Source organism: Sesamum indicum, linkage group LG12 (genome assembly GCF_026168435.1).
Source record: "Sesamum indicum cultivar Baizhima isolate 11 linkage group LG12, ASM2616843v1, whole genome shotgun sequence".
In the NCBI taxonomy this organism is placed as follows: Eukaryota; Viridiplantae; Streptophyta; class Magnoliopsida; order Lamiales; family Pedaliaceae; genus Sesamum; species Sesamum indicum.
In genome coordinates, this window is record NC_142668.1 from 14,265,060 (window position 1) to 14,290,877 (window position 25,818).

The following is a 25,818-nucleotide window of genomic DNA, read 5'->3' on the forward strand; positions in this document are numbered from 1 at the left end:
GGTCATCTTGAATTCAAACGCATCCATACTCTAAATACTATATAATACGTCTACTATACATCGTTATCATATACGCACAAGTGAATTGACGATTCTTTTGTGTTGTTGTGGTTTTTATTGACTTGGTATTTGGATTAGTTGGTGAAATTAATTAAATGTGATCGGTATCGGCATCTGCGGTGATGTATTTATATGAATAATTGATGAAATGAAAAGGAAAAGGAAAAGTTTAGAGTAATTAAAGTGGAAGGGAAGTAAGGATGGGTGGGTTGTAGCTTGATTTGATGCAGACGGTATAAATGTTAGGAATAAATGAGTTTCATGCAATGGGGCAAGCCTATGTGGCTGTGCCTATTAGCTATTAGGGACCACCACTAATACAAAAGCTGAGGGGACCACTCCAAAATACTACCTCACATCATTTTACCTTTCTTCCTCTTCATTCCAATACTATTATTATTTGAGAGTTTGTATTTTTCCATTATTCTTTGACAACTAATTATCTCAATCAACATTCAAAGGCAGCATTGTGTTGGACAGGAAATGTTAGAATAAAAATCTTGCAATGAAATCACGGTGGTGCTATAAAATACAACAAAATCTTACATAGTCACTGTCGAAATGGGGGTGGGGTGTGGGCCTAACAATCACGAGTGCATGATCCATCGCTGCTGTCCTCTGCAACAAGTAATAGACAAAAAGGTGATGCCTCTCTCTACTTTTTTTTTTTTTTAAAAAAAAAATTCTAATTATTATTATGAAAAGTTTTCAAAGTGGATAATAATGACATTTTTATATTAATAGTCAAAACCTAATTAACTCGAATGATGTATGTCTGGGTGGGGACAGGAAAGTAATAAAGTATTTGTGCAGGGGTTAATTTAGGATTATTGGGTGATGATAATACGGAGAAGGGAGGGAGGTTTAGATTCCTATAAAGCTAGAATTAAATAAATGAAAAGATAAAGATCTCTCGTCCCAATAATTATTAGTGTTTGGTTTTAAAAGTATTGGGTGAGGGAAGTTTGATGAGATGTATGTAAAATGTAAATGCGATTGAAGATAAGGACACAACTGCTTCATAAATACATCATTGATTGATGTGTTGTCTCTTCTTCTCTTTTGGTTGGAGTACAATTTTTGTAAGCGGAGGTACAAGTTGCCAACACTCATATTTCTCAACTTTTCTCAAATTTTCTTTACTTCCAAGACATCTCTACATTGGTTAAGTTACGGCCACGTACGTTATTAGCTAGTCCAAAATTGAAATAAATATTTTTTCCCAATATTAATATTACACTTTTTAATAAAAGAATCAAGAAATTGGAAATATCAAAAATTAATTAGACAACTCAATATAAAATTACGTACCAGCACATGTACTCTTAATAGAATTCGAGTTTGTGGATATAAAATCTTGTTTGATTGGTAAGACTGTGATCTTTCAAATAAAAAAATTATGGGTTCGAGTCCAGTCAATGTGAATTATTATAATAATTTTTAGTTTTTTCGTGTCATTAAAATGAAATGGGATTGACATTTGGCAAATTATGTTTAGCAATGAATATGGATTGGAACTAATGTAATGATAATGTACAATCCAATCAACCTATTTCTGTCCATATTTTTGGCCTAATTATAGATCATTAATTGCATCTAAAGTCCACATATAATAATGCACAAAGCCTACTATTATTCTGATTATGACTTCACCCCATCATAATAAATATCAAATTTCTGACTTATACACATACCAAAATATATTAGTCATGTTTATTAGGAATACCTAAACCTACGTATTTGTGCCTTTCTTTCTTTTTTTTTTTTTTAAAAAAAAATTGAAAGCGATAAATTATTATTACTTGAAATAAATTGATTATAATCATTCCCGTCGAATGTAAATATCTAACAAACACAATTACAACAATTATACTATGATCAACAAATATCGAATAAATTAAATCTAAACAACACCTGCTATTACAGTAGACAATAACTAAATTAAAAGCAGACGTAGCTTAATTAAGCAGGAAAATTAAGTTGTGTGGCACTTGGCATAACTAGTCTTAAGGGAGATCATTACCATCTTGTTTATATACTAAACCGGAGGTTAGTTATTACTATTCACATTTACTTAAAACGACGTAGCTCCATTAAATACTTGGTCTGATGTGAAAACGTAATAACCAGATGAGTCAAATCCGTCCAAGTCCTGCTTTATTTATTTTTTTTATTAGATGACATTTACAACTTTTTAAATATTTAAAAATAACTTTTTCAGAGACATTTCTCAGATAATTATTTTAGAGCTTAATTTATTTTTAAGTAATTAGTTTTTTTAAAAGACGTTTAAGTAATAATACTATAATATTATTTAACCCCAACAAATAATTTATTTTTACAATTTATAAAGTAGTACACTGTAACCTTAATTTTGAAGGAATAACAAAGTGAAGTTTTATTTAGTACAGTAATCTGTATGGATTTTGATAATTGCAATCTTGGAGGAATTGGATTAAAGCTAATTAAAGCAGTGTCCGAGTTTGTTAATACAGTGATTCATGGTTAAGTAATAAGAATAATTATACTCCCTTCTCCTAAAATTTGATGTAATTACACGTAAATTTTCTATAATTTAAAAAATTATATCTAGTATTTTTTTTATTTTTGCTTACATCAACAAATAGATCCCTCGTTAGTCATTAAATTTGTTAATATAAACATCATTCTCTCTTATGTAATAAATCAATAATAGGGTCATTGAAAATAAATATGAATTTTTACTTAAATTTTTTTTGTTAATGTTATAAAATTCAATGTAAAATTATAGGTGAGCAATACCGTGATGATGGGTGGGTTAAAAAAACAGCAGTGAGAAAAGGAGGAAGAGGGAATGAACGTAGGGTGCGGGGCGGGGCGAATGCCGGTAATAAAGAGACAGATGGTCCTGATTAAAGTGGGACCCCCCTCCCCCTGGCCCTCAGCTCAGACAACTAAAGATCTTGACGCCAACGAATCTCATCAATTATTTCTGTGTTTTGCTTTGTACCTGCCGTATCAGGGGCCCCACTCCCATTTCTACCTACATCCCATTTTTAAATAATAATTCATAATAATCCAGTATCATCAATTTTTTTTAAAATTTATTCAATTTAATAATAATAATATATGATATTCATGTTTTCATGTAACGCACCGTTTATTTGGTGGGGCCTTTGGTATATGATTATTACTAAATAAATAGAGTTCACCCATTTATCCCATTCCATACACCAAAATCAATGAGATCTAAGTGGATTGTGTTGTAGATATTTAGTGGTTTGTGTTTATAATTTTTATCTCAAAATAATTTCATATAATAAAATTATTTATCATGCAATTTATATGCACAATTACGATGATACTAAGAACCAATTACAATCATATTACTAAAACTCTTAAAACAGTTCTGGGAATGTAAGAGATAGTTTTAGAACTCATATGAAAAATTCTCTCAGTACGCCGAATAAAGAAAGTTAGTAATCTCTTAAATAATTGTAAAGAATTGAACGTTTAAAATGTCATAATCATTGTACTAAAGTTATGATAAACAAGCTATTAAGTTTTATAAAATTACAATTAAACTATTGCAATAATAAAATACATACAAACTTTGAATAAATATTAAATTCAATTGGTACACTAAATCAAAATAAAAATATTAAGAATAATTTGACAAGAAAAGAAAAATGAAGACGGTGATGGTGATGTGAAATTGTGATAGATACATGACATTTGCTAATTACATAAAATTGGACGGCGCGTTAGTCGGACAAATCAAAGGTCCATTTAGCTTTTCATTTTCCGTCACTAATTCAATTTGATTTTGGTAACTCCACCTGATTTATGTATATTATTATTATTATTATTATAAATTAAAAAGAATCCTCTTAAAATTTATTATAATTATAAATATTCGTTTATTATTTGAAAAATGATAAATATTTTTTATCATTAAGGTAGCCTAACACATACATCTTATAATGGACTTTCAGGATGTGTATTTTCGTATTTGTCAGACAATCATTCATTTTAGAAGGTATATGTAATTCTTCATACCACAAGTCAGTATTTATTAGACAGTAGTTACTTTTATAAAGTATATATTTATAGTTCTATAATTATGAGAGAATATTTATTATAATTATGATAAATTTTATGATAGTCTATTGTGATTTACTATTATTATTATATGTGGTGAGGCACCCAACTCATTAATTTTCGTTTCGTGACATAATTTTAAAGGGGAAGCGAATGCGATAGACGAACTTATCACCCGCCAATCATGCTTACCCAAACCCTTTGGCTAAATTTTAAGTGTCGTTTTTCTATTAGCATACTTTAAATTATGTTTAATAGTCGTACGTATGAGCCGCAAGTTGTTGAGTAAATAAAAATGTTTGTGATAATGTTCAATTTAATTAAGTTTTATGCATAAGATTCGTGCTAAGTAGACTTCTTGTAAACATAGAACGTTGCAAAGATTAGGTAATAATTCTGATGTGGGATCCATATCGCTCTTGGATAATAGATCTATATCTATATTATTAATAAAGTATGAGATCCATTGCGCTGTGTTTTTATATTATTCTTATTAAAATACTCTTTTCTATTTTTATGTAGTAATTACTCAATTAGTATTATTATTCAACAGACGGGAAAATTATTGATTAATATTTGATTCGATAAGCGATTTAAAGTCCTACCATGATCGTAATAGTTTTTAGTTTTATTGGATATATAATTCCCAAAATTCATAGATAAAATTTAAAAGATATAGAGATTTTAATTGATACTTGTTTGTTAGAAATATATAATTATAATCAAGTACATAGATATTAATTTTTTTAAGATATATTTTGCTCTCGAGTAGCTTCATAAAAATATTATTTAAGCATTGTAAAAGGACTATGCACCTCAAACTCCTCGAGATTGATGTCCAATCGGTGAGATAAACCCAATCTTGTACTACTTGATGATATAATCATCAGATTTTGTCATCCGCTTTTCAATATGTCCAAAACTATTTGCGAAAAACATCACTTGAATATAGCAGGTCCAAGTGGCAACAAGTGCTATAAACATCCACAAAACATTAAATATTTTAAAAATTTTTGCTCGTATCGATTTTTACTGACTTAAGCAACGAAAAGAATTTAGAAGTGAAGCCTAACTAATGTAATCCTGATCAAGCTTTGTGGATGCATGGCCAAAGACAAAAGCTTCGAGTAGTACATGGACAAATTATAAGACTTTGAAGCTCTATCAATTTATATCAAATCGTGTTTCAGATCAAAATCCATCAAAAATGAAATACAATATGCAAAAACATGCAAATTAGAAAAATAATTCAATATATTTCCATGAAACTTCATATAATCCATGCAAATGAAAGAACAGATTGAATAATCATCATACATACATAATATACAGAGATTTATAGGGATGTTGAAGAAAATGTTGGTAAAAGACGAAAATGTTTCTAACCTTAGTAAGTTATATATGTATAATAATAGAATAATTGGTGTATACATAAAAGTGTGCAATATCTAGAATTAAGGAGAGAGAGAGAGAGAGAGAGGGGCTGCGTGTACCACTCCATCACTTGGTCACCGGCCATACATATGATATATAATTGTGGTAATTATCAAACAAAATATAGTAAGATGAGATTTGAATGAAAAGAGAGATGAGAGATATATATATATGTATGTATGTATATGTATATTGGTGTTGTTCATATATATATATCGAAATCTATGGTGATAGATCATACATACACATCCATATCCATATTTTTGTCATCAATATTTCAGTCATTATCGGCAAGGAATCTTCCAAACCTACGTATGTGGACTAATATCTGATTTCCGGCTTAAAAAGTCAAAAATTCATGATAAATGCCCTCCTCCATACATATAAAATTGTAACTTGTGAAATTTCCACGCACAACCACCACAACTCTTTTTCCAAGAATTCAATCTCAATCGTCTCCATCAACTCACGTACTACTGCCTTTCTCATTTATTATTATTTATTATGCCCACCTCTTCTTCTTTTTTTTTTTTCTATTAAATCATGAAAATATAGAATAATTTCAATGAGATCAGCATAATAATTTAGTAACTCACAAAAAATTCGATAAAATAACGAAATTGTGTTTTCATTAAAATTTAAAGTCGATGTTTAAATAACAGTTCAAAAAAAAAAATGTCAACAAATTAAACCCTTAATAATAGTTGAAGAAAAGAGTATAAGAGGGTGGTTTGGTAAAAGAATAAAAAAGGGTAGAAGAAAGTGAGGAGGAAAAGGACAAAAGGGAAAGCCGAACAGAGCCCAACAATGAATCCATATTGGAAACACAGCCAGTGCTCTCGGCCACAATTAGCAGGCGGAATCTGGAAGACGCACCACTCTCTCACTCCCACCCCCAATGTACTATGCGAATAGGCACAATAGCCCTACCCTAACAAGCACCCACCCACCTACCAATCTAAACATGCCCCTCCCCCTATATAATAAAATTAATAAACGATGTCGTTCATCACCATCATTAAGACAGCATTATTGTATGCAGTCTAATCCTGGTACTCTGTCAGTCCTCATTGAAAGTGACTCCAGATAGAGGAAAAAGGGTCCCATCAATCAACAACGTGCATTGTACGCGCCCATCCCAATTAAAATCCCATCACCCTAACATGCATGCCCCATGCCACCCCCACCTAATCCCCCCATCGCCTACCCTACCTCTCCTTCTCCCTCTCCCTCTCCCTCTCCCTCCGTCGGTCGCTTCCAGATATACCACACATTATACGTTTCCACAATCAATATATGCACATACACTATTTAGGGGATATTGGAGAAATATTATAATTAAAATATTTAATAGATATTATATTATTAATAATACCAAAAAAATGGTTTCTGTAGGAAAATAGTGTTTATATAAATACATAGAAGAGGATGTACAATATATTGAGATTATTTGAATGAAAATGAAGGAACAGTAGTTAGATGATGTGTCGATAATATTAATGGGACAGTTGTTAAGAGGGTAGTTTCATTTCATTTCATCTCATCTCATCTGCTAGTGTTTGTGGGATAAAATTGATTATGATTTGAATAATTGAGCCTTGATTTAACAACTAACTTAGCCCAACATTACAGAGCACCGTGTATTGTACGCAATGGAGCGGTAGATACGGTAGAAACCATTTTTGATATTTTTCCTACTTTTGTCCTCTCCTAATAATATATAAGTTTGGGCGGGACGGACTGCACACAACCATTAACCCTTACCCTCGTGTCTTGTCTCTGCCGTGCGCATCGGTGCCATTATAAAATACAGTTTGCACCGCACACGAGGCAAAGGGGGGTTGCTTAGTGGGCATATCCACCTTTTCTTTTTCACCCCCCATCTCCATCTCTCTACTGTACCACAACAGCGACATTTGCGCGAGTCCTACGTGTCAGCCTTTACGCTGCACGTGTCACTTTCACTCCCTCCCACTCCCCTTTTACAGTTGACCCTGCCTCCTCCGGCTTGAGCCACCGTAAATTAAAATTTGATGTATATGGACACTCTAAAATTACCAGAATGAAGAGAAAAGATATGTTGAACAGTAATGTAAAGTTGAAAAGAAAAAAACTAGTTACATTGATGAATGGGAAAATGAACAAAGTTAGTAAAGAGTATATTGGACTAATCTATTTCAGGCTTTTTGGTTTGGTATTGTGATGGTAACGAATTTATACTACTTTTGGAAATTCAGAAACAGAGTCTAGCTAGCTAATTCGAATTCCGGTGCTCAGGAGGCGGAGAGGTTTACGTGAACGCTAGCGGTTTTAGTGGAGTTACAAACGGGGCAAGTATGAAGAGACGACCCGCAAACAGTGCAGAGGCAGAGATGCCTGCACGGCAAAAGCAGCACGCATGATTCCTCTTTCCCACAGTTCCTGCACATCCTGTTCTTGTTGCTCGTCCCAATGCACCCCTCCTTCATATTACTGTTGTAATCGCGATCACGACCGGCCGTTGTGGGGATATCCACCAATGTGTGCCGGCCCGTTTCGTCGAAGTTGCTGCCGCAGCACGACTCCGCGTCGTCCATCAACGCCACTTCGCCTGCACGGTGGCGGTTCTCCTGCTGCTGCTGCTGTTCGTCTTGGACTTGGGCCAGGACTTGTTCCAGATTGCATCTCAGGGCGTTTGCTGTTGCTTCGTTTGTTTGGGCCAAGTCTCTCCATATTTGATTTTCCACGCACAGGGATTTCACTCTTTCCTCCAGCGCCCAGTTTAGTTTTCCAATCTTATCGATTTCCTCTTCTTTCGCTTTTAGCTTCTTCATTATGTTTTCTTCCACGGCCGCTGCGATTCTCCTGGAGTATCTCTTTCGCCTCTCTTCAATTTCCATCCTCACCTTTTCAGTCTGTTGTAAGATAATTCATCAAACGCCATATTAATAAACCGTACCGTACCGTACCGTACCGTACGAATGATGAAATATTTGCAAGTCAGAAAACTTGGAAAATATAATCATTTACATACGTGTTGAGCAATGAAGCGATCGATTTCCAATTGCTGCTGTTGGAACTGAAACGAGAAATCTTCTCCGAGGAAAGTAAAAGAACCGCGACGGTTATTTGAACTTTGACTCTGGACGCCGCTCGGTAATGACGAAACCAGAGGATTGATGGCATCTCTGGGTCGCTTCCTCGAAATCGGGACGGCGTACGTTAGGCCACTATCAGACTTAATCGCAGCAGTTTTCCCGGCAACAGTTTCCGGCATCGCCGAACCGTAAATGGGAAGGACAGTTTCAGTCGCGGTGGTTGTTCCCGATAAAGGAGCCACGAGTCCGTATCCCATAGGAGCACCGTACGCGTTTCCAATGCCTTCAACACTATTCATCATCAACTCTCTGCATTAATTCACCCGAGAGGCATATGAACTCCCATCCAAATGAAGAAGAAGAAGAAAGGAAAGAAAAAACCAAACCACCATTACTGAACCTACCTGTTGTTGAGAATCTGTGGAGGAAAAAGACTCAGATGCCGAGCTTCAACAGCCATTAATCACAGATAATTTTCTTGGTATTCGTTGATCCCAAAAGCAATTATAAACGTATCAATATCTATCTCTGACTTTGTTATTCTGCTCTGCTTCTAATATAGAATATAACCCGTTTATGTAAATATATACTTGAGAGTTTTGATTGATTCGGTTCTTGGACAGAGGGAAGTGAGAGATGGGAGAAAAGAACAATCGTGAGGTGGAGAGGAAAAATGAAAAGCAAAGTAAAAGGGAAGAAGGGGCATGCAAATATATGCGCAAAGGGGTGGGGTGGGGTGGGGGTGGGGGTGGGGGGTTTATTAAGGGTTTGGTTTGGCTTCAAAGCTAGAGCGAGAGAAAAAGTTGGTGAAAAGATGTTTGTTTTGGAGTATTTAAAGGGGTGAAGAAGAAGAAGAAGAATTGTAGTGAGAGAAGGAGATGGGATTTGTTTGTTTGTTTTGTAGGGAATTAATGGGAGTGGCGTTTGCTGGATTGATTGGGTTACCAGAAAGGCCCCTCATCTTATTTGTATTGATCACGACCTGTTTAACGTGATTTGATGAGATAAGAGATGGGGTCTAGTCCATGTTTCCGGCTAAATCCCAGGGGTTATTCCGGAATACCTGCTGCGTCCATCCCACTCTCTCCTACTTTCTTTTTACTATTTTTAATTTAGATTCTCATTAATTTTAGGAAATGTTTGACACGTGTGAGGAGTGAGTGAGGGGTGGTCTCAGTCTGAATTTGAGTCTGAATCTAAATCTGACTCTTCTGATTTTGTATCGTTTGTTGGTTGTGGAATTCGTGATAAAGTTTAATACATAGAGCGAGAAAGAGGAGGAGCGCATGGCGTAACGCTCCCCGAGATCATACATACTCTACATCTACATCTCTCCTCCTTTTTCATTTTTTTCTTTTTTCTTTTTCTCCAATTTTATATATTTTTATTCTAATTAATTTAATTTCTGTTGTATAAGGTTGAAACAATATTATTTATTATTTAAAGCTATATATATATATAGTAGTAGAGAAGAGTTGCATGTTGAATGGTGCAGGTGGATTGTTGATGCTTCATGGGGCGGGGTAGGTTCTCCCCACTATTCTTGTTGCTATTTCATTTTCACATTTTTTTTCTTTTTATTAATTAATTCAACATAATATCATATGTGACTACTTACTCTAACTCTAATTTCTTTTTTATTTTTCGTATTTCCCAATTTCCTAGACAAGTTTGTTGGATTCTGATAATTAATTAAAATAAAGTACTAACTCCAAAACCAATGCTGCATATTAAATATTATATATATGTTTATGTATATTCAGTTCCCAAGCAGGATATTAATTATTTTATATTATTATTATTATTATAGCTAGTAACGAGTATTATCCAAATTATTGCATGTAGCTCAGTATTATTTAATTTATCAAGTAAATGCGTTTGTTGGTTGCCCATGCTGCTGCCTGCTCTCTCCAACTCTCTTTTGTTACCATCTTGCGTGGTTTTGCGTGCTTCTTTCTTAGACGATACCGCCAATATACGTCAGAGATAAGCATTTACCGATAACTACACTACTACTTGTCATCATCTACTAACTACATTTCTTAATCTACATATATATGTACGTGCAGGCGTATATATATACAGGGATGACTACGTACATTACTATGTGTACATACACGCATTCATTAACCCTGTATTTTTACAAAAATTCTTAGTTAGATTAGTTTTGGATTCAATTAAATTAATCATATAATAAGTGTATTTTAATTAATTATTTGCTTTCAATTATATTTTAATGTAAATAATTTTTTTTGTATATTTAACACAGGGATGTATAGATGTGTGTTGAAGAGCAAGGGAGAGAGAGAGGGGCATGATCTCCAACCCCGGGCCATGAAGTGCGCTGTCACACACTTGGGTTTTATCATCAAAATGCGCAAGACCGCGAAGTTTGCTGGCTAAAGCTACAGCGACAAAGGCAAAAGGCCAATTATTTTTCTGGGTATATGTCGTTACTCACGCATTCACACATCCATTGCAATAACTGACGATGATGATGCTTTCAATGTAATCTTCCTTTCTAACATCTGATGATATATGTGCAAATGCAATCTTCTGCCTTTGCACATTATCACTCAGTCTTGGCTGTTCTTTATGCTTTCCTCTTGCGACAAATAGATGCGGCCCTGTTGCATTACTCCTATTCGATTTCACCTACTTTATTGTTTAAAAGTATTGAATATTAATTGTTGAATCATCAATTATTTGTATCTTTAAAATCGTAACCCACATGGGGTACGTTTTTAGTACAACAATAATATATATATATATATATATAAAAGATAATTGTGAGTTTATTATGTATGTATGTATGTATGAGTGAGTCCGTACAGACACGGGCTCGTATTAAGGTAATTAAATTAATGTGGCAACTGGACTGGAGCTGCGTTTTCCCAAGCCCTCGGTCTTCTCAGCTTTGGCGTCCAAATGAGGTCTTCATAAAGGGGGAAAAAAACGAGAGAGAGAGAGAGAGAGAAATTCCATTTCCCATTTGTCGGGCAACTATAGTCTATATATCCTTAATATTTTCGTACTTGTGTGTATTGTTTGATCGTAATTAAAAATAACATTGTACGAGTGTGTAATTTTCACTTATTAGAAAGCTGGTTTTGTTATGTATATATAGTTATATAAATAAAATTTACGAATTTACAATTCAGATCAACAATATATACTTTGTGTAAGAACATTTTATCAAGATAGATAAATGTATGGCACATTATATATATATAGATGTTGAATTATGATTGATCATTCTTTTAGTCCATTAATCCAATTAGAAGTTGCGTACATATAAAATATATTATTTAAAGAAATTATAAGATTGGATTAGCTGTAATCAATTGTTCCAAATGTCGTCCATGTGTTGTAGACTCAATTTGGCCCACTTGACCCAAAAAAAAAAACAATGATGATGATGATGATGAAATTGCAATGGAAATGGAAGGAGGGAGAGTGGTGGACATTAATAGAATGCAGAGGTACAACAAAGAAAGTGAGCAAAAGTGTGTGGAGTGCTAGTAGCCTTATTTAAATAATACAAATTTTAATAAAAACAATGCTGTAATTTATTATTTTAAATTTTATAAAAAGAGTGGTTGATGAGATTGAGGACTTGAAATAGAAGTAAGAGTGGTGGATTCCTCAATCACAATTCACTCACTTCACGCTATTATTGCTTCCATTAACTCCCCACCTTTTTCTTTAGAATTGAGAAGAAAGTGAGAGGGGGAAATGAAAAAAGAGGGAAATTGTTGAAGTGGAGATGAGGATAGATATAGATATAGATAGAGAGCATCCCACACACATTCTCTCTCTCACATTAGGTAAAAAAGAGTTTCTCTGACAGATTCTAAGCTGGGTTTCTTTAAGATTGGTTTTGGGGTGGTGTAAGTTGAAATAATTGAAGATTGATAGGGCGGGTTTTAATTAGTTAATAGAGGAATTAAAGGCTGAAATAAAAGAAAAAACAAAAGTGAGTGATAAGTGTTGGTGATTGAATGAAAGTTGTAGATATGGTGAGAAGAGATGAATAATAATGAATTGATTTATATTGGAAAATGATGCACCACTCCCCACTCCCCACTCCCCATCATTATTGCTTTTACATCTCACTCTCAAAAGTTTTGACCGTTACCCCCCCTCAGAATCCAGATAGTGCTGCCATTATTCACGGGGCTTTGTCTTTGTGGCCCAATCCATCTCCTCTCCTCTACTGCTACTACTATCCCCATTTCCCATTTCACATGCATCCACCGTTCTATTTTCATCTCACTTTTCTTCCCTCGTTTTCTTTTTTTAAATGATATACAACACTACTCTAGAACGTGTGGGTGCCAAAATTCAATTATATCTTAGTCTAGTTATCTGTCTAATTATTAAGGTTAAAGTTATTTATCTAATTTAATATGAGTTTATTCAAACGAGTTGATTGGAGTATATCATATCTATTTGAAAAAAGTCATAAATAACCTTCCAAACAATACTAAAACACCACTGGAGCTCCTAGGTCCGCGTCTTTCTATCTTGGGTAGCATCGCATCTTTTAATCCTGGGTCGGGTAGCTCAATCGGACCTGCTCCAATGACCGAGATCTAGACCATAGGTCATATGACAACTCATAATTTGAAATAATGCCACGTGGAACAGAATGTGCGCACATTTAGCCTATAGATGACCTCATTTTTATGGCATTTATGGTGAGACATATTTATTGCCTTTTTACCTAATTTACTATTTGAGATCGTCAATGATCATCTCCAATTCGAACTGACTCATGCATCAGAAAATCATTGTCGGGAACCATCTTACTAGCCTAACATGCTTTCATCTTTTCAGGGATAAACATCTAGGATAAGCACCTCAGATCATCTCCCCTAGGGAGATCGCATCATGCTAGATTGCGAATCATCATCTCTTGGGCGATCACATCATATTGAATTGCGGATCACGACTCCTTGAAAGATTACAAATTTATCAAATCAAGTATAAATTATATAATCACTGTTTTGATAAAAATAATAATAATAAATCTATATATGATGTGACCACTATATTGATAGGAAAATTGTACAATATTTAAAACTTGTCTTGACTTGTAGAAATACTCAGAATCGTCTCCATCTACGTATTTGTATACCAAGAAAAGAAAAAGAATAGCTATATGTCAAATAATGTTGTTCCCCGGTGTTTGTATTTTGAATTTAACATCAAACGTATGAAATAGATTTGTGGATGAGATGTGATAAAAATGAAAGTAGATATATAGTTATTGTGGCATCACACACATAACTGTCCAGAGCACTGCACATGAAAGTCTCGTCTGTCTTGTCGGTGCAGAGAGCTTGAAATGTAAGCCCTTCCGGTTCCGGATAAGGCGGGAACGGATAGTGGGCCTGAATATTATGGGACCTGTGTTAGGCCCACTATGTCCTTTGGGCTTAAACACTACTCAATTACTATTTTTACAAATTATCATTAATGTTTACTCTCTTTCCATGTTTCATCAATCGCTTACTACTCACTGCATAATTTTTTAATATGAATTAAAGAAAAAGAAAGTTTTATAGTTGGGTAAAGTGATCGTTTTATGCATACGACATTTATTTAGGATTTGGAATAAAAAAATATAATATGAATTGCTCACATTTCCATATCCATGAGGAGTTTTAGGTGTTTGAGTTTCTTATGCTTTGATACCACTTGTTATAAGGTTTGGTTAAAAGCTTAGACTTTGTACAACCTACATCTCATCTAATTCAATTCACTATCTCAAACAAAATTACAAAAATTTGTTATTTGGACCAATTACAAGCCCAAGTTAATAATGGGCTTTAACTGAAGGCCCATGTTCAGCATAAGAAATCCAAATACAAGGCCCACTATAGTTTCATGGACTTGGCTGCTTCTGCATATCTTCAGTTTGAATTGATCCATGGGACTGGTGAATTTTTAGCAAGTCCAGAGGCTGGTGACAGGATAAATGTCTGGTGTGGAAATGCTTGCAGTAAAAGTAGGAAAAGGCTTTGAACCCAAATCTTAAAACGTTCTCCTTTCAACGCTATCCTTTCTCATATCTCCATTCCGTCAGCAATGGAGACTGCCATGCCCACTGTAATTCAAGCTCATTTTCGTATTAACACGAGCCCTCTTTCCAGTAATCTCACTTCTGCTTCTGTTTCAGCTCTTGGGTTTTCTTCGCCGAGCACTAGTAATTCTTCAGCTTCTTCCCGGGGCAGAAGTTTTGTCACGAGGGTTTTGGTTGCTGTCGAGGAGAAGACCGAAACGAAGGCCGCTTTGATCAGAATTGGCACTAGAGGGAGGTTAAGTTTCTTGTTTGGCCGCTTTGGCTTTGTGGGTTATGGGTTTTTGGATGTGGGTTGTCTTTCAATGCTCTTTTACCAGTTAAAGAATGTTGCTTGAGCTTGAGTTATGATGGATGATTGAACTTTTTGTTCTTAAGAATGGTGTTAAATGATTTTTGTCGGGAAACTTGCTTTTCGGAGTCGTTTGGACATGGGATAGCGATTGGTTGCTTGACTTTTATTCCCTTACGTCTTCAGTCGTCTCGTCCAGTCCAGCATGAACTAGAACTGTTTTCACTGATATGTGCATGTTGAGTTTTTCGTACATTGCTTTCTTTCGGTACTTAATCTCAGTTATGTCTTAGTTTTCTTCCGAAGCTTGTGGGAAAAAGAAAATCATATCATGCTAAATGATATCAACCCTCAATTTCATGCTTTTAGACTTTTTGGTTTTTTCGAAGGAACACCATATATGATTCTTGATTAGTCCTGATCTATGAATTTGATCGTAGAATATTTGCTTCTCTTTTTTGATCTTTGCTGAATGGCTTCATCTTAATATTCTTTGTAGGACAGTCCACTGGCCCTTGCCCAAGCTTATGAAACACGAGATAAACTGATAGAGTCGCATCCTGAGTTAGCTGAGGAGGGAGCAATCCGGATTTGATCATTAAAACTACTGGTGACAAAATTTTAAGTCAGCCACTGGCAGATATTGGTGGAAAGGGTTTATTCACAAAAGAAATAGATGAGGCACTCATTAATGGTGACATTGATATAGCTGTACACTCGATGAAAGATGTTCCAACATATCTTCCAGAAAAGACTATATTACCTTGCAATCTCCCACGGGAAGATGTCCGAGATGCTTTTATTTGCTTGAGTGCCTCCTCTCTGGCTCAGCTTCCTGAAGGAAGCATAGTGGGCACTGCTTCATTGAGAAGGAAGTCACAACTTCTCAATAGATATCCATCACTAAACGTTAGTGTATTGTAACAGTATTTACTCATTTTGCCTACCTTAGGAAAAAAGGTATGAATGTCATTTAATTAATTAGAAACTACATATAATAACTTCTTGTAATATATCAAATATTGTCAATTTATGGTTGCTTTGCGATTTTTTTGGAGTTCTTTCTTGCACATTCATTTTGTATCTTCATGCCACTGATTAAACATTAAAACAAGGTTTATCCCTGTCTACAAGTATAGAGATATTCCCAACTTTTAGTTTTCCCTTGTAAGCAGGCATAAAGAATTTCTCGTTCAGTTGGGCTGCAAGCTGATTGAGTCCTACATGTCAGGGACATCCCATAGCCCCATTCCCTGGTTGCGATAAGTGTTATAAGCCCTTTTTCTGTTTATCTAAGATACAGGGGACTAAGCAGATGGTCTTCTCTTCTTTTATCTTTTTCTTTTTTTTTTTTTTGGTTAAAGGGCAAGGTGGTGGTTAACACTTTGTGTCAGGAAGAAACTATATCCAGCTGCCCCTTCTAATGTATGTGTGATATATTTTCTCGTGGCCGTGAAAAGATCGTATTGGATGCAGTTCAGGCTCAAATCAAGAAGTTCTCTTTAACATGATGCTTTAACAGGATAGGAGATCATATCCCATTTTTGGCTTTATAGTCCTCTGTAATGTTTCTTGATGGGTCTTGATCCCGAATTCATTTGGATTTCGTAAATTCCAACTCTTAGTCACAACTTATTTAATCTTTATGAGTTTTACCTGCAACACATCACATGTATTGTGGACATAAAGATCCTCAGATATTGAAACGAAGCAATGAAGATCTGTGCTTGGTGAAATTATCACTTATTATTATGTTAGCAGTAATTGCTAGTTAAATTTCTTCAAGCTGGCGGTTCCACTTCAGATATTATTTTGGAGCCATGACAAAATGTTACGTGCTGGCATAGTATGAGCAGTCTTTCTTGCATGCTTAATTTGTTCTTGCGGTTAGCATTAATTACTCTCTTGGTTGTCGACAAAGCAATATATATTTTACTGTTGCTTCTATTTTATTTTAAACCTAATCTGCTGCAGGTGCTGGAGAATTTTCGAGGTAATGTACAGACTAGGCTAAGAAAATTGAATGAGGGGGTCGTCCAAGCAACATTACTGGCATTAGCAGGGTTGAAGAGGTTAAACATGACAGAAAATGTTGCATCTGTGCTTTCCATTGATGACATGCTTCCTGCTGTAGCTCAAGGGGCTATAGGAATTTCATGTAGAAGTGATGATGAAAAGATGGTATATCGCACTCCACTCTACAAGAATTTTAAACTGAGTTCTCTCGGTTATTTTTGTACTGCTTAGGGTACAAGAACTGACTTCTGATCCTCATTTCTCATCAATGCTTAGGATATGCTCATCGGGATGAGGATGGAAATTGCATTTTTAAAGCATTGGTGGCATCCCCTGATGGATCCCAAGGTATAGTACTAACAATTTAATGATGACTTGTAAAGAGAATGAAAAATTCACTTTTTGGTACTCTGGATGGCATGTGATATTTTCACTTAACTATTTTGTTACTCATTACAGTACTTGAAACTTCTCGAAGAGGGCCATATGCTTTTGTTGATATGATAAAGATGAGCGTAGATGCTGGCGAGGAACTCCTCTCCCGAGCAGGTCCAGGTTTCTTCAACCGGTAAGTCATTTAGTGATAAACAAAGGGAGCAATATGAGCACATCATTTGACCTCTTGAGGTTAGCAGCTAGGCTAATGTTGTAATTTCTTTTCGAGATAAATTTTTTCTTAAGTTGTATATCTCCTGGTAAAAGTATCAGAGCACTCCTAAACTTATAGGACCGGCTTCTTGGCAGCACATGTAAAATCTAGAAAAAACGTTCCACTAAATTTGGTAAAAGAGCTTTGTATTTATATTGGGTGGAGGAGCGCTTGCATCCAAGTTGCCCGCCTCCATCTTTTTAGAGAACTGGGATCTTTAATCCCATCCCAGAATATACTTGAATTCGTCTGGGTTGTTTTGTGAATTGCGACTAGTTAGGCTGTGTAATATACTTATTAGATATACATCTACATTTGATAGAGTTTTGTAGTCAAAGATCTGGTTGCAAGGACTCCTCTTGGATGAACTTCGTCTAATACAGTGTTTGTAGTCTCCCAGATTTATGTGGGATCAGGATTCATCTTGTACACACCTATAAATAGGTGCTCCAATGGATACAAGAAAACACAATTCATACTACATACATTCTCATAGAAGCTCCCCCATAATACTTTCTCTATTCTCTCTTGGAACATTACCAAAGTCTCCAAGGATCTAAGGCGTGTGAATTTGGATGGATAGTCTAGTAACAATCCACGAGGGCGAGAAGAGGGTGTTGGTCTAAGAGATAACAAAGGACATGCTTGTAGATCCAAGGGCTCACTTTGAATCTCGTAATCAAGTCGTAGAAATCTGGTATTCCTTGACTTATCTCGCTGTAGGTTCCAAAACCAAATTACTGATACCCTTTAACGTGTAATGTGTATCAATAATTATGTGATACCTTATATGATCTTTAATTTCCAACAGTCGAAACACCGAACGTATAACTGCTTATAATTTTGGGTTGCCTCGTACACTCAAATTCAAAGAGACATTTTAATTTCTAGCTTTGGACAACAGATGTAGCGGCATTATGCAAGTGCTTCCACATTATTTGGGAATGCATCATGTTCTCCAAGACTCTAGGCAATGTTTGGATTCATGTTTTGCATTTTTCGAGACAAGAAAAACACATCAAATGGTTATTTTTGTATTTTTACACCTTATTTGTGTATTCTTTTATTTTTTAACTTTTTATGTATATAATATATATATATACACATTTATATATATAATATAAAATAGACATGATTTGATAATAAACAATAATTTTTATCTTAAAATATTAAACATACAATATTTATATATATACATATTTATATATAAAAATATATATAAAAATAATAATTTGATCGTAATTTTTATCTTCCAAATTTTAATATTAAAACTATATCACTTATTTTAAAATATTTTAAATTAAAAACATAAATTCCCAAACATCCCATCTATCTTTGAACACACACTTAACTATTTTTCTTCTCTATCTTCAAATTGTAAAACAAAACATTCAAAAAAACAAATCGAAACATATCCATCTCAAACTCCATGCGCTTCGGATTATAAAAAAAGAACTAAGAACAGAAAAAAGTTTTTCCACGTGGCTGCCTGAAGCCGAAAGTTTAACAAGGCTAACACCTGTAATATAATGAGCATAATACTAAACAGACCAAATGAATACCAGTTGTCAAATGTCAAGGTCAGTACAAGAACCAAGCAAAAGGGAAAAGATAAAAACAGAACATCCTCATCCTAGTAATAATACTCAACAGAATCCGAAGGCAACTCCTGACCATAATACACGAAAAACAGAAAAATGCCAACCACGAAATCAAAATTGAGCAAAAAGAAAATACTCAGCCAGATCTGGCATTTTAATGGGTCCAATTAAATTAAAACTTCATGCTCACAGTTTATCCTCGTATTCAGAGAGTGGTGTGATCTGCTCCTTCAAACCCTTCCTCTTCCGAATTTCAGCTACGAGAGTGGAGGCCTGAGATCCTGCTTCCAGTGGATCGGACGACATCATATCCCAGTGATCGAACACACACTGGGGGAATGCCTGACCAGAGGTAGCAGCTCTCAAGGTGCTTGAGAAACCAAATGATTCGATAACAGGAAGGTACGCCTTGATGTTGTAAAGAGGTGTACCCGGCCTCTGCATTTCCTCAAACACATGCCCACGCTTCTGGTTCAGCACACTGTAAATTCCACCAAGAGCTTGCTCAGGTGCTTGGATCTCCACAAGGTATACAGGTTCCAAAAGACGAGGTTTTGCAGTGAGCTGTGAGGCGTAAACAACTCTTCTAGCAGTAGGAATAATTTGACCACCTCCTCTGTGAATAGCATCAGCATGAAGAACAACATCACAGACCTCAAAGCAAACGCCTCTCATGTTTTCTTCAGCCAAAGGCCCTTCCTTTGACGCCCATTGGAAACCAGCAACAACAGAATCCTTGATTTCGTTCAAGTACTGCACTCCCTTGCACATATCAACCACCATGTTTGGACCGGTGGTTTCGGGTCCAAAGCACCAAATTTTCTTTGCAAGCTCCTTGTCCCAACCAAACTCTTCTGACAAGATCTTTGAACGAACCTTGGGATCATCCCTTGGGCCAATGCGTCCGTCATCAATGGCCTCAGCAAGGCCCTCTTCCAAGGGTCTGGCTTCCATGTACAGACGATTGTGCTTGTTAGGCGATTTGCTCATAACTGTATGGGAAGACCTTTCAAGAACCGTCTCACGGAAGGAAACCACTGGATCAGATTTTATAATTTCTGCACCACCCATAAAGTCTTCCTGCAAGTCCTTCAAGCAGATCTCGAGGTGCAATTCTCCAGCACCAGCAACAATGTGCTCCCCAGATTCCTCAATAGTACAGACAACCATAGGATCAGACTTGGCCAAACGCTTCAAACCTTCAACAAGTTTTGGTAAATCGGATGCAACCTTGCATTGCACAGCAACACGCACGACAGGTGAAACTGAAAACTTCATTGCTCTAATTGGATGAGCATCCACTTCCTTCTCATTGGTCAGGGTTGCATTTTTGGTGATGAATTGATCGAGCCCAACCATGGCAACTGTGTTCCCACATGGCACATCTTCAACAGTTTCCTGCTTCTTACCCATCCAAATAACAGTCCTCTGCACACTCTTGACATACAAGTCCTTTTTCTCTCCAGGGACGTAGTTCGGACCCATGATTCTAACCTTCAAACCAGTAGAGACCTTCCCTGAGAATACACGACCAAAAGCAAAGAACCGACCCTTGTCAGATGCTGGAATCATCTTAGATACATACAGCATGAGAGGTCCCTCGGGATCACAGTTCCTGATGGCATTAGCATAAGCATCATCAAGTGGTCCCTCATATAGATTCTCTACACGATACTTTTGAGCAGTTGAGGGGGAAGGAAGATGGAATATCATCATTTCCAAGAGAGCATTACTAGCAGGAAGCCAGGTTTGCATGACACGCTTCATCAATGCTTTCCCCATCAAATCCTTCTCCTCAGACTTCATTGTGACGCCAAGCTTCTGTAACATTGGCCACAACTTGTCTTTCTGATCATTCATGCAAGTATTGATGATCTGCTTGATGGGTTCATAACAGAACTGAACAAAACCACGTTTGCACGTAGGGGAGCCAGTATTCTTGCTTGTCCATTTCTTAGTTGCCGGATCAAAGAAATTCTCTCCCCAGAGCCTCTCCATCATCTTAGACTCATCAACACCAAACTTGGATGCATACATCTTCGCGAAGTTTGTCAACGTAAAAGCCCACCCATGCAAACCAGCAGAAAAGGCAACAGTACCTTTCTCTGGGTAAACCTGGACATCTCCCAGAAGGGGATCTTCATAAGTTGCCATGATGACATTTGCATTTTCAATGACTCTCTGGAACGTCTGGTAGGCTTCCTCACCATCCACTTGGAGCTCAAGGAAACACCTGTCCATCTTGTTAACAGTCAAGACAGGGCGAATCCTTTCTCCAAGGGCCTGTCGGAGGACAGTCTCTGTCTGGACACACACACCTTCAACACAATCCACCACAACAAGGGCACCATCAGTGATACGAAGAGCTGCAGTCACTTCAGAAGAGAAATCCACGTGCCCAGGGGAGTCAATAAGATTGATAAGGTACTCATTGCCCTGTCTCTCTCCCTTGTAGTTCTTCAAAGCCTCATCAGTCATTTCATAATACAGGGAGATACCAGTAGACTTAATAGTGATACCACGTTCGGCTTCATCAGCTCTTGTATCTGTCATTCTTACATCTCCAGCAACTTCCTGGGCAATAATACCAGCAGCCGCAACAAGCGAATCGGTAAGAGTGGACTTCCCTGCCAGAACATTGTAAATAAAAGTTACTTCATGTTCAAACTAGAAAGTTGAATCTGACAGTTTGTTGCAAAAAAAAAAAAAAAAAGATGAACATATTAGATTGAAGATATAAGATTTACCATGATCGACATGGGCGATAACAGACATATTACGAATGTTATGCTTGTAGTCCATAATCTTACGGAGCTCATCTGCAGTGAACTTAACCTGCAAAATTAACCAAACACTAGTTGTTAGAGGCCATCACATATTCCAATCACAATATGAAAATACACTGAAAAACTGAAAATTATGCTCACCATCTTGATTAGTTTCTAATTATTTCACAGGTCGATCAAATTTACTGGAGATTATGCTCCAAAAATTACCTGCAATTGACAGCAAGATAAAAAAAATTACAATGCAATTCTTCAAAAAGGTGGAAGATGAATACAAGACATTGATAACATGTAAAAAGAAGCAAGTATCTTCGCGATGAGCAAAACCCTAGACCTAAATAATTTTCGGACAATACTATAGAAAGATATCACATGTTGCTAGTTAGAATGCATGATACTCCAAAATCATCTGCTCCTGTGCACGAAGCTGCAAGACTTGAATCATGCATAAAAGTCAAAAGAGATTAAAAACTTCCATAGACACCACAATAAATGAACTATAGATCTATAGAAGCCCAAACATATCAACATCCAACAATCACATGTTAGAGAAAGTTTTACTGAGCATCACAATAGAAAACCAAGCTAACATGATAAAATAGTAATTCCTTGACACGCCTGCAATGAACTTGCACAAAAATTTCCAGCAGCATCAGATGCCACATTTCTTCTAAATATCAAAGGGAGCGTCCTATATTCAACTACGAGCTCAATACATAAAACTTTCGATAAATATAACATGTGATTAGTAGATAGAATTCATCCAGAACACAAAAAGGCAAACATTAATCCACGATAACTGTTCCATCAAATTCTCAGGAACCAGGTCGAGAACTACGATTAATAAAACAATCAAACAGCTTCAAAAACATAAAATCCACTAACAACGAGCCTAAAGACGTCAAGAATCAAGCCGGACGACAGTCAAACACATAGATACGTAGTGGGAGAGAGCATACTCACGAGAGACTCGAGAAAAGAAAGTCCGGAGGCGGCTCCCGTAGACGAGCGCCACAAGAGATATAATAGAGCGAGATGCGCGTGCTGAGGGTCCTGACTGCTCAAAACCCTAATATAAGTGGAAAATTTCAGTTACGTCCCCCAACTATGTTCTATTTGCAACCACCGCCAAATAAAAATTGACATAAAGCCCTCTCAACTGTTATATTAATACCAAACAGAGAAAGTCTAATTCCTTATCTAATAAAATAAAATTTTCATGGAATAAGTGATTTTTAAATCTAAAACGTAGCAAATCATAAATGCAACTACTTAGGATGTTCATTTTATTCCCACTCCATTCTTATTATTTTTCTATGAATATATCAACCATAAATGTAGGAGTGAACTTAAAATCGTAAAACTTAATTCTATTTTATTTTACTTTTATTTTTTAATTTGTCTTATGAATTTTGACAAAAGTATTTCTCTATACATATTTCAATAAAAATGCCATTTTTTTATTAAATATTTACACCTTGAAAATTATTTTTTAAATCACATGTCGAAAACTAATTAAAACTGTTGAAAAACAATAACATTTTTAATCTTAACATGTAATGTTACCAAAAGATAATAATTATTCAAAATTTTCATTCCCAATATTGTTTTATCGAAGTTACATGACAGAGCAATGGAAGACGTAGTAGATAAATTATAACTTATCGTAATAAAATTATTTTATTTGTTGAGATAAAAGAAGGTGCATTTCTCATATTAAAACATATCAATCATACATGTTAGTCCGTTGGGCTAGTCCACGTACTGCAATCTAGTTTTCCGTCGACGTTTAAATTTATTTGTTGATGCTTTTTCTCATAATAAGACTAGAAAATTTCATAAACAAAAACAAGCTACACTGTACCCCTAAACTCCATGCTATCCCTTGGAGACGGTGAAAAAAGTTTTGATGCTTTGATATGATCATAAAATGACAATGGACTTTGATGGGAAAATTTTAATTTTGTTTGAAAAAGATTGATTTGTTTTTGAATAGACATATAATTACAATTTTATTGGAGAATTCGTGCATTTCCCTTCGGGTCGGGTTGGTAGCAACTCGAGATACGTGGAAAACACTTATTGGACCAACAAGACCATTACTCTTACACTATAAATACTCCATAATCAATGTTTTTATGGTACGCCCTTTCCACCACTCTTTACTTTTTTGTCGCTTCGACTCGTCAGTTCGCCAACGACCTGCTTTTACGACTTTGAAGTCAAACAATGACTTAAGCATTGGAAAGTTTTAGTTGGGGGTCACCCCAACAAACCTAACGATTTGCTTCTTTTTTTCTAGGGCCCAAAAACTAGTTTGGGAGAGGTAGCGATCTCAAACCGCTTGAATGACCAGTTCACCCGATCAAGGAGGTCACATAGATTTCAACCCGAATCAGACTTCATTAACTCCCTTTAGCCCTGCTTTTTTATCTGCTACCTTGATGTCACTTGCAACCTTAGCCAACACCACGACGACTGCATTGACAACTGAAAATTATCAATTAACTGGTTATGCAGACAAGAAGGCCATATTTATTAAATTTTCGTCCTCAAGGAGTCACTAGACATTATATATCTTTTTGGTCTATACATTATTAGAATAACAATACAGAAAACAAATATAATTTAATGCTGAAAGTGATATCAGAATATTCCGTTAATTGAATGCTAAATCTAACTCATTCTTGAGCTCTACATGTTTTTTCTGTCAATAGAGCTCCGAAATCATCCCCCGTCCTTATGTTGTCTTTAGACTAGACTATAATGACCTTCACAAAACTAAATTGCAGTATTCATCGTCTTTAAAGAATCACAATCGAAACAAATTAGCCCGGTTTACATGACCCGGTTTACTCGATTGAGCCCTGCTTAAGCCCATGGATAACATTTGGGCCGTTTACCCATTTAACTCTTTTTACTTGAGAAAAGCCCTAAGCCTCTGCATCTAGAGCACAGAATGGAACTATATAAAGAAAACCTACACTCGAAACCCTAACCCATCAGCGGCCGAACCTCCACGCCAACGCCACATCCGCGCACACACAAGCACCCAAAATGGTGAAGTTCTTGAAGCCAAACAAGGCGGTGATCCTCCTCCAGGGACGGTTTGCCGGCCACAAGGCTACCATTGTGAGGAATTTCGACGACGGAACACGCGACCGCCCCTATGGCCACTGCCTCGTCGCCGGAGTCGCCAAGTACCCGAGCAAGGTCATCCGCAAGGACTCCGCCAAGAAGCAGGCGAAGAAATCGCGCGTCAAGGCTTTCATTAAGCTCGTCAACTACAACCATATCATGCCAACGCGTTACACTCTCGACGTGGATCTGAAGGATGTCGTGTCAGCCGATGCGCTTGTGTCCCGTGACAAGAAGGTCACCGCTTGCAAGGAGGTCAAGGCTAAGTTTGAGGAGAGGTTTAAGACGGGGAAGAACCGTTGGTTTTTCTCCAAGCTCAGGTTTTGAGGTGAAAGATTTAATGATGATGTTGTGTTCGATTTCTTTTGCACTTTTAGGAATTTTGGCTATGAAGTTGTTTTTCGTCTCGGATTATATCATATGATTTTGGTTAAATTTGATATGGAATGTCTACTTCACTAAATTTTCTGGATATCTTTATCGTTAGTTCCTACACTTGGATTTTTGCAGCATGATATATACACGTTAATTGAAGTATTTTGTGTAATTACAGTAATTTGCAGCTGGTGACAAAAGTTTTGATGCTCTGATTTGATCATA

General features: G+C 36.1%; 4 protein-coding genes and 1 pseudogene across 6 annotated transcripts; 3 read left to right on the top strand and 2 right to left on the bottom strand.

The window, feature by feature from the left end:
• Positions 1–7,667: 7,667 nt before the first annotated feature.
• Positions 7,668–9,379, bottom strand: LOC105175068 (putative BOI-related E3 ubiquitin-protein ligase 3). Its single transcript, XM_088876764.1, has 3 exons — positions 9,056–9,379; positions 8,588–8,960; positions 7,668–8,468 (listed from the first exon to the last, which is right to left on the bottom strand). Exons 1-3 carry the CDS (start codon positions 9,109–9,111, stop codon positions 7,848–7,850), a joined length of 1,050 nt encoding a protein of 349 aa, XP_088732890.1. The 5' UTR covers positions 9,112–9,379; the 3' UTR covers positions 7,668–7,847.
• A 5,233-nt stretch (positions 9,380–14,612) lies between these two features.
• LOC110013020 (porphobilinogen deaminase, chloroplastic-like) lies at positions 14,613–16,077 on the top strand (annotated as a pseudogene). The gene is made up of 2 exons (XR_016063403.1): positions 14,613–14,974; positions 15,533–16,077. The product of XR_016063403.1 is annotated as a porphobilinogen deaminase, chloroplastic-like (transcript).
• Positions 16,078–16,856: 779 nt separating this feature from the next.
• On the top strand, positions 16,857–17,616 carry LOC105175069 (porphobilinogen deaminase, chloroplastic). The gene is made up of 4 exons (XM_088876535.1): positions 16,857–16,874; positions 17,003–17,255; positions 17,321–17,392; positions 17,504–17,616. The coding sequence occupies exons 1-4, from the start codon at positions 16,857–16,859 to the stop codon at positions 17,614–17,616; spliced, it is 456 nt and encodes a 151-aa protein (XP_088732661.1).
• A 1,613-nt stretch (positions 17,617–19,229) lies between these two features.
• LOC105175070 (elongation factor 2) lies at positions 19,230–23,194 on the bottom strand. 2 transcript variants are annotated; one of them, XM_011097392.3, is made up of 4 exons: positions 23,044–23,194; positions 22,222–22,290; positions 22,042–22,129; positions 19,230–21,921 (listed from the first exon to the last, which is right to left on the bottom strand). In XM_011097392.3, the coding sequence occupies exons 2-4, from the start codon at positions 22,222–22,224 to the stop codon at positions 19,481–19,483; spliced, it is 2,532 nt and encodes an 843-aa protein (XP_011095694.1). In that variant the 5' UTR covers positions 22,225–22,290; positions 23,044–23,194; the 3' UTR covers positions 19,230–19,480. The 2 variants fall into 2 exon arrangements, with proteins under 2 accessions (XP_011095694.1, XP_011095695.1); XM_011097393.3 differs by having other exon boundaries at positions 23,040–23,128.
• A 1,849-nt stretch (positions 23,195–25,043) lies between these two features.
• LOC105175072 (large ribosomal subunit protein eL27x) lies at positions 25,044–25,681 on the top strand. The gene has a single exon (XM_011097394.3). It carries the CDS (start codon positions 25,138–25,140, stop codon positions 25,543–25,545), a length of 408 nt encoding a protein of 135 aa, XP_011095696.1. The 5' UTR covers positions 25,044–25,137; the 3' UTR covers positions 25,546–25,681.
• The last annotated feature ends 137 nt before the right edge of the window (positions 25,682–25,818 follow it).

Coding starts and splice junctions, on each gene's coding strand:
- LOC105175072 (XM_011097394.3), top strand. CDS start 25,138: ATGGTGAAGTTCTTGAAGCCAAACAAGGCGGTGATCCTCCTCCAGGGA.
- LOC105175069 (XM_088876535.1), top strand. Junction 17,256..17,320: donor TTTTAAACTGAGTTCTCTCG/GTTATTTTTGTA, acceptor ATCAATGCTTAG/GATATGCTCATCGGGATGAG. Junction 17,393..17,503: donor ATCCCCTGATGGATCCCAAG/GTATAGTACTAA, acceptor TACTCATTACAG/TACTTGAAACTTCTCGAAGA.
- LOC105175070 (XM_011097392.3), bottom strand. Junction 21,922..22,041: donor TATCGCCCATGTCGATCATG/GTAAATCTTATA, acceptor ATGTTCTGGCAG/GGAAGTCCACTCTTACCGAT.
- LOC105175068 (XM_088876764.1), bottom strand. CDS start 9,111: ATGGCTGTTGAAGCTCGGCATCTGAGTCTTTTTCCTCCACAGATTCTC. Junction 8,961..9,055: donor CCACAGATTCTCAACAACAG/GTAGGTTCAGTA, acceptor GAATTAATGCAG/AGAGTTGATGATGAATAGTG. Junction 8,469..8,587: donor ATCGCTTCATTGCTCAACAC/GTATGTAAATGA, acceptor ATCTTACAACAG/ACTGAAAAGGTGAGGATGGA.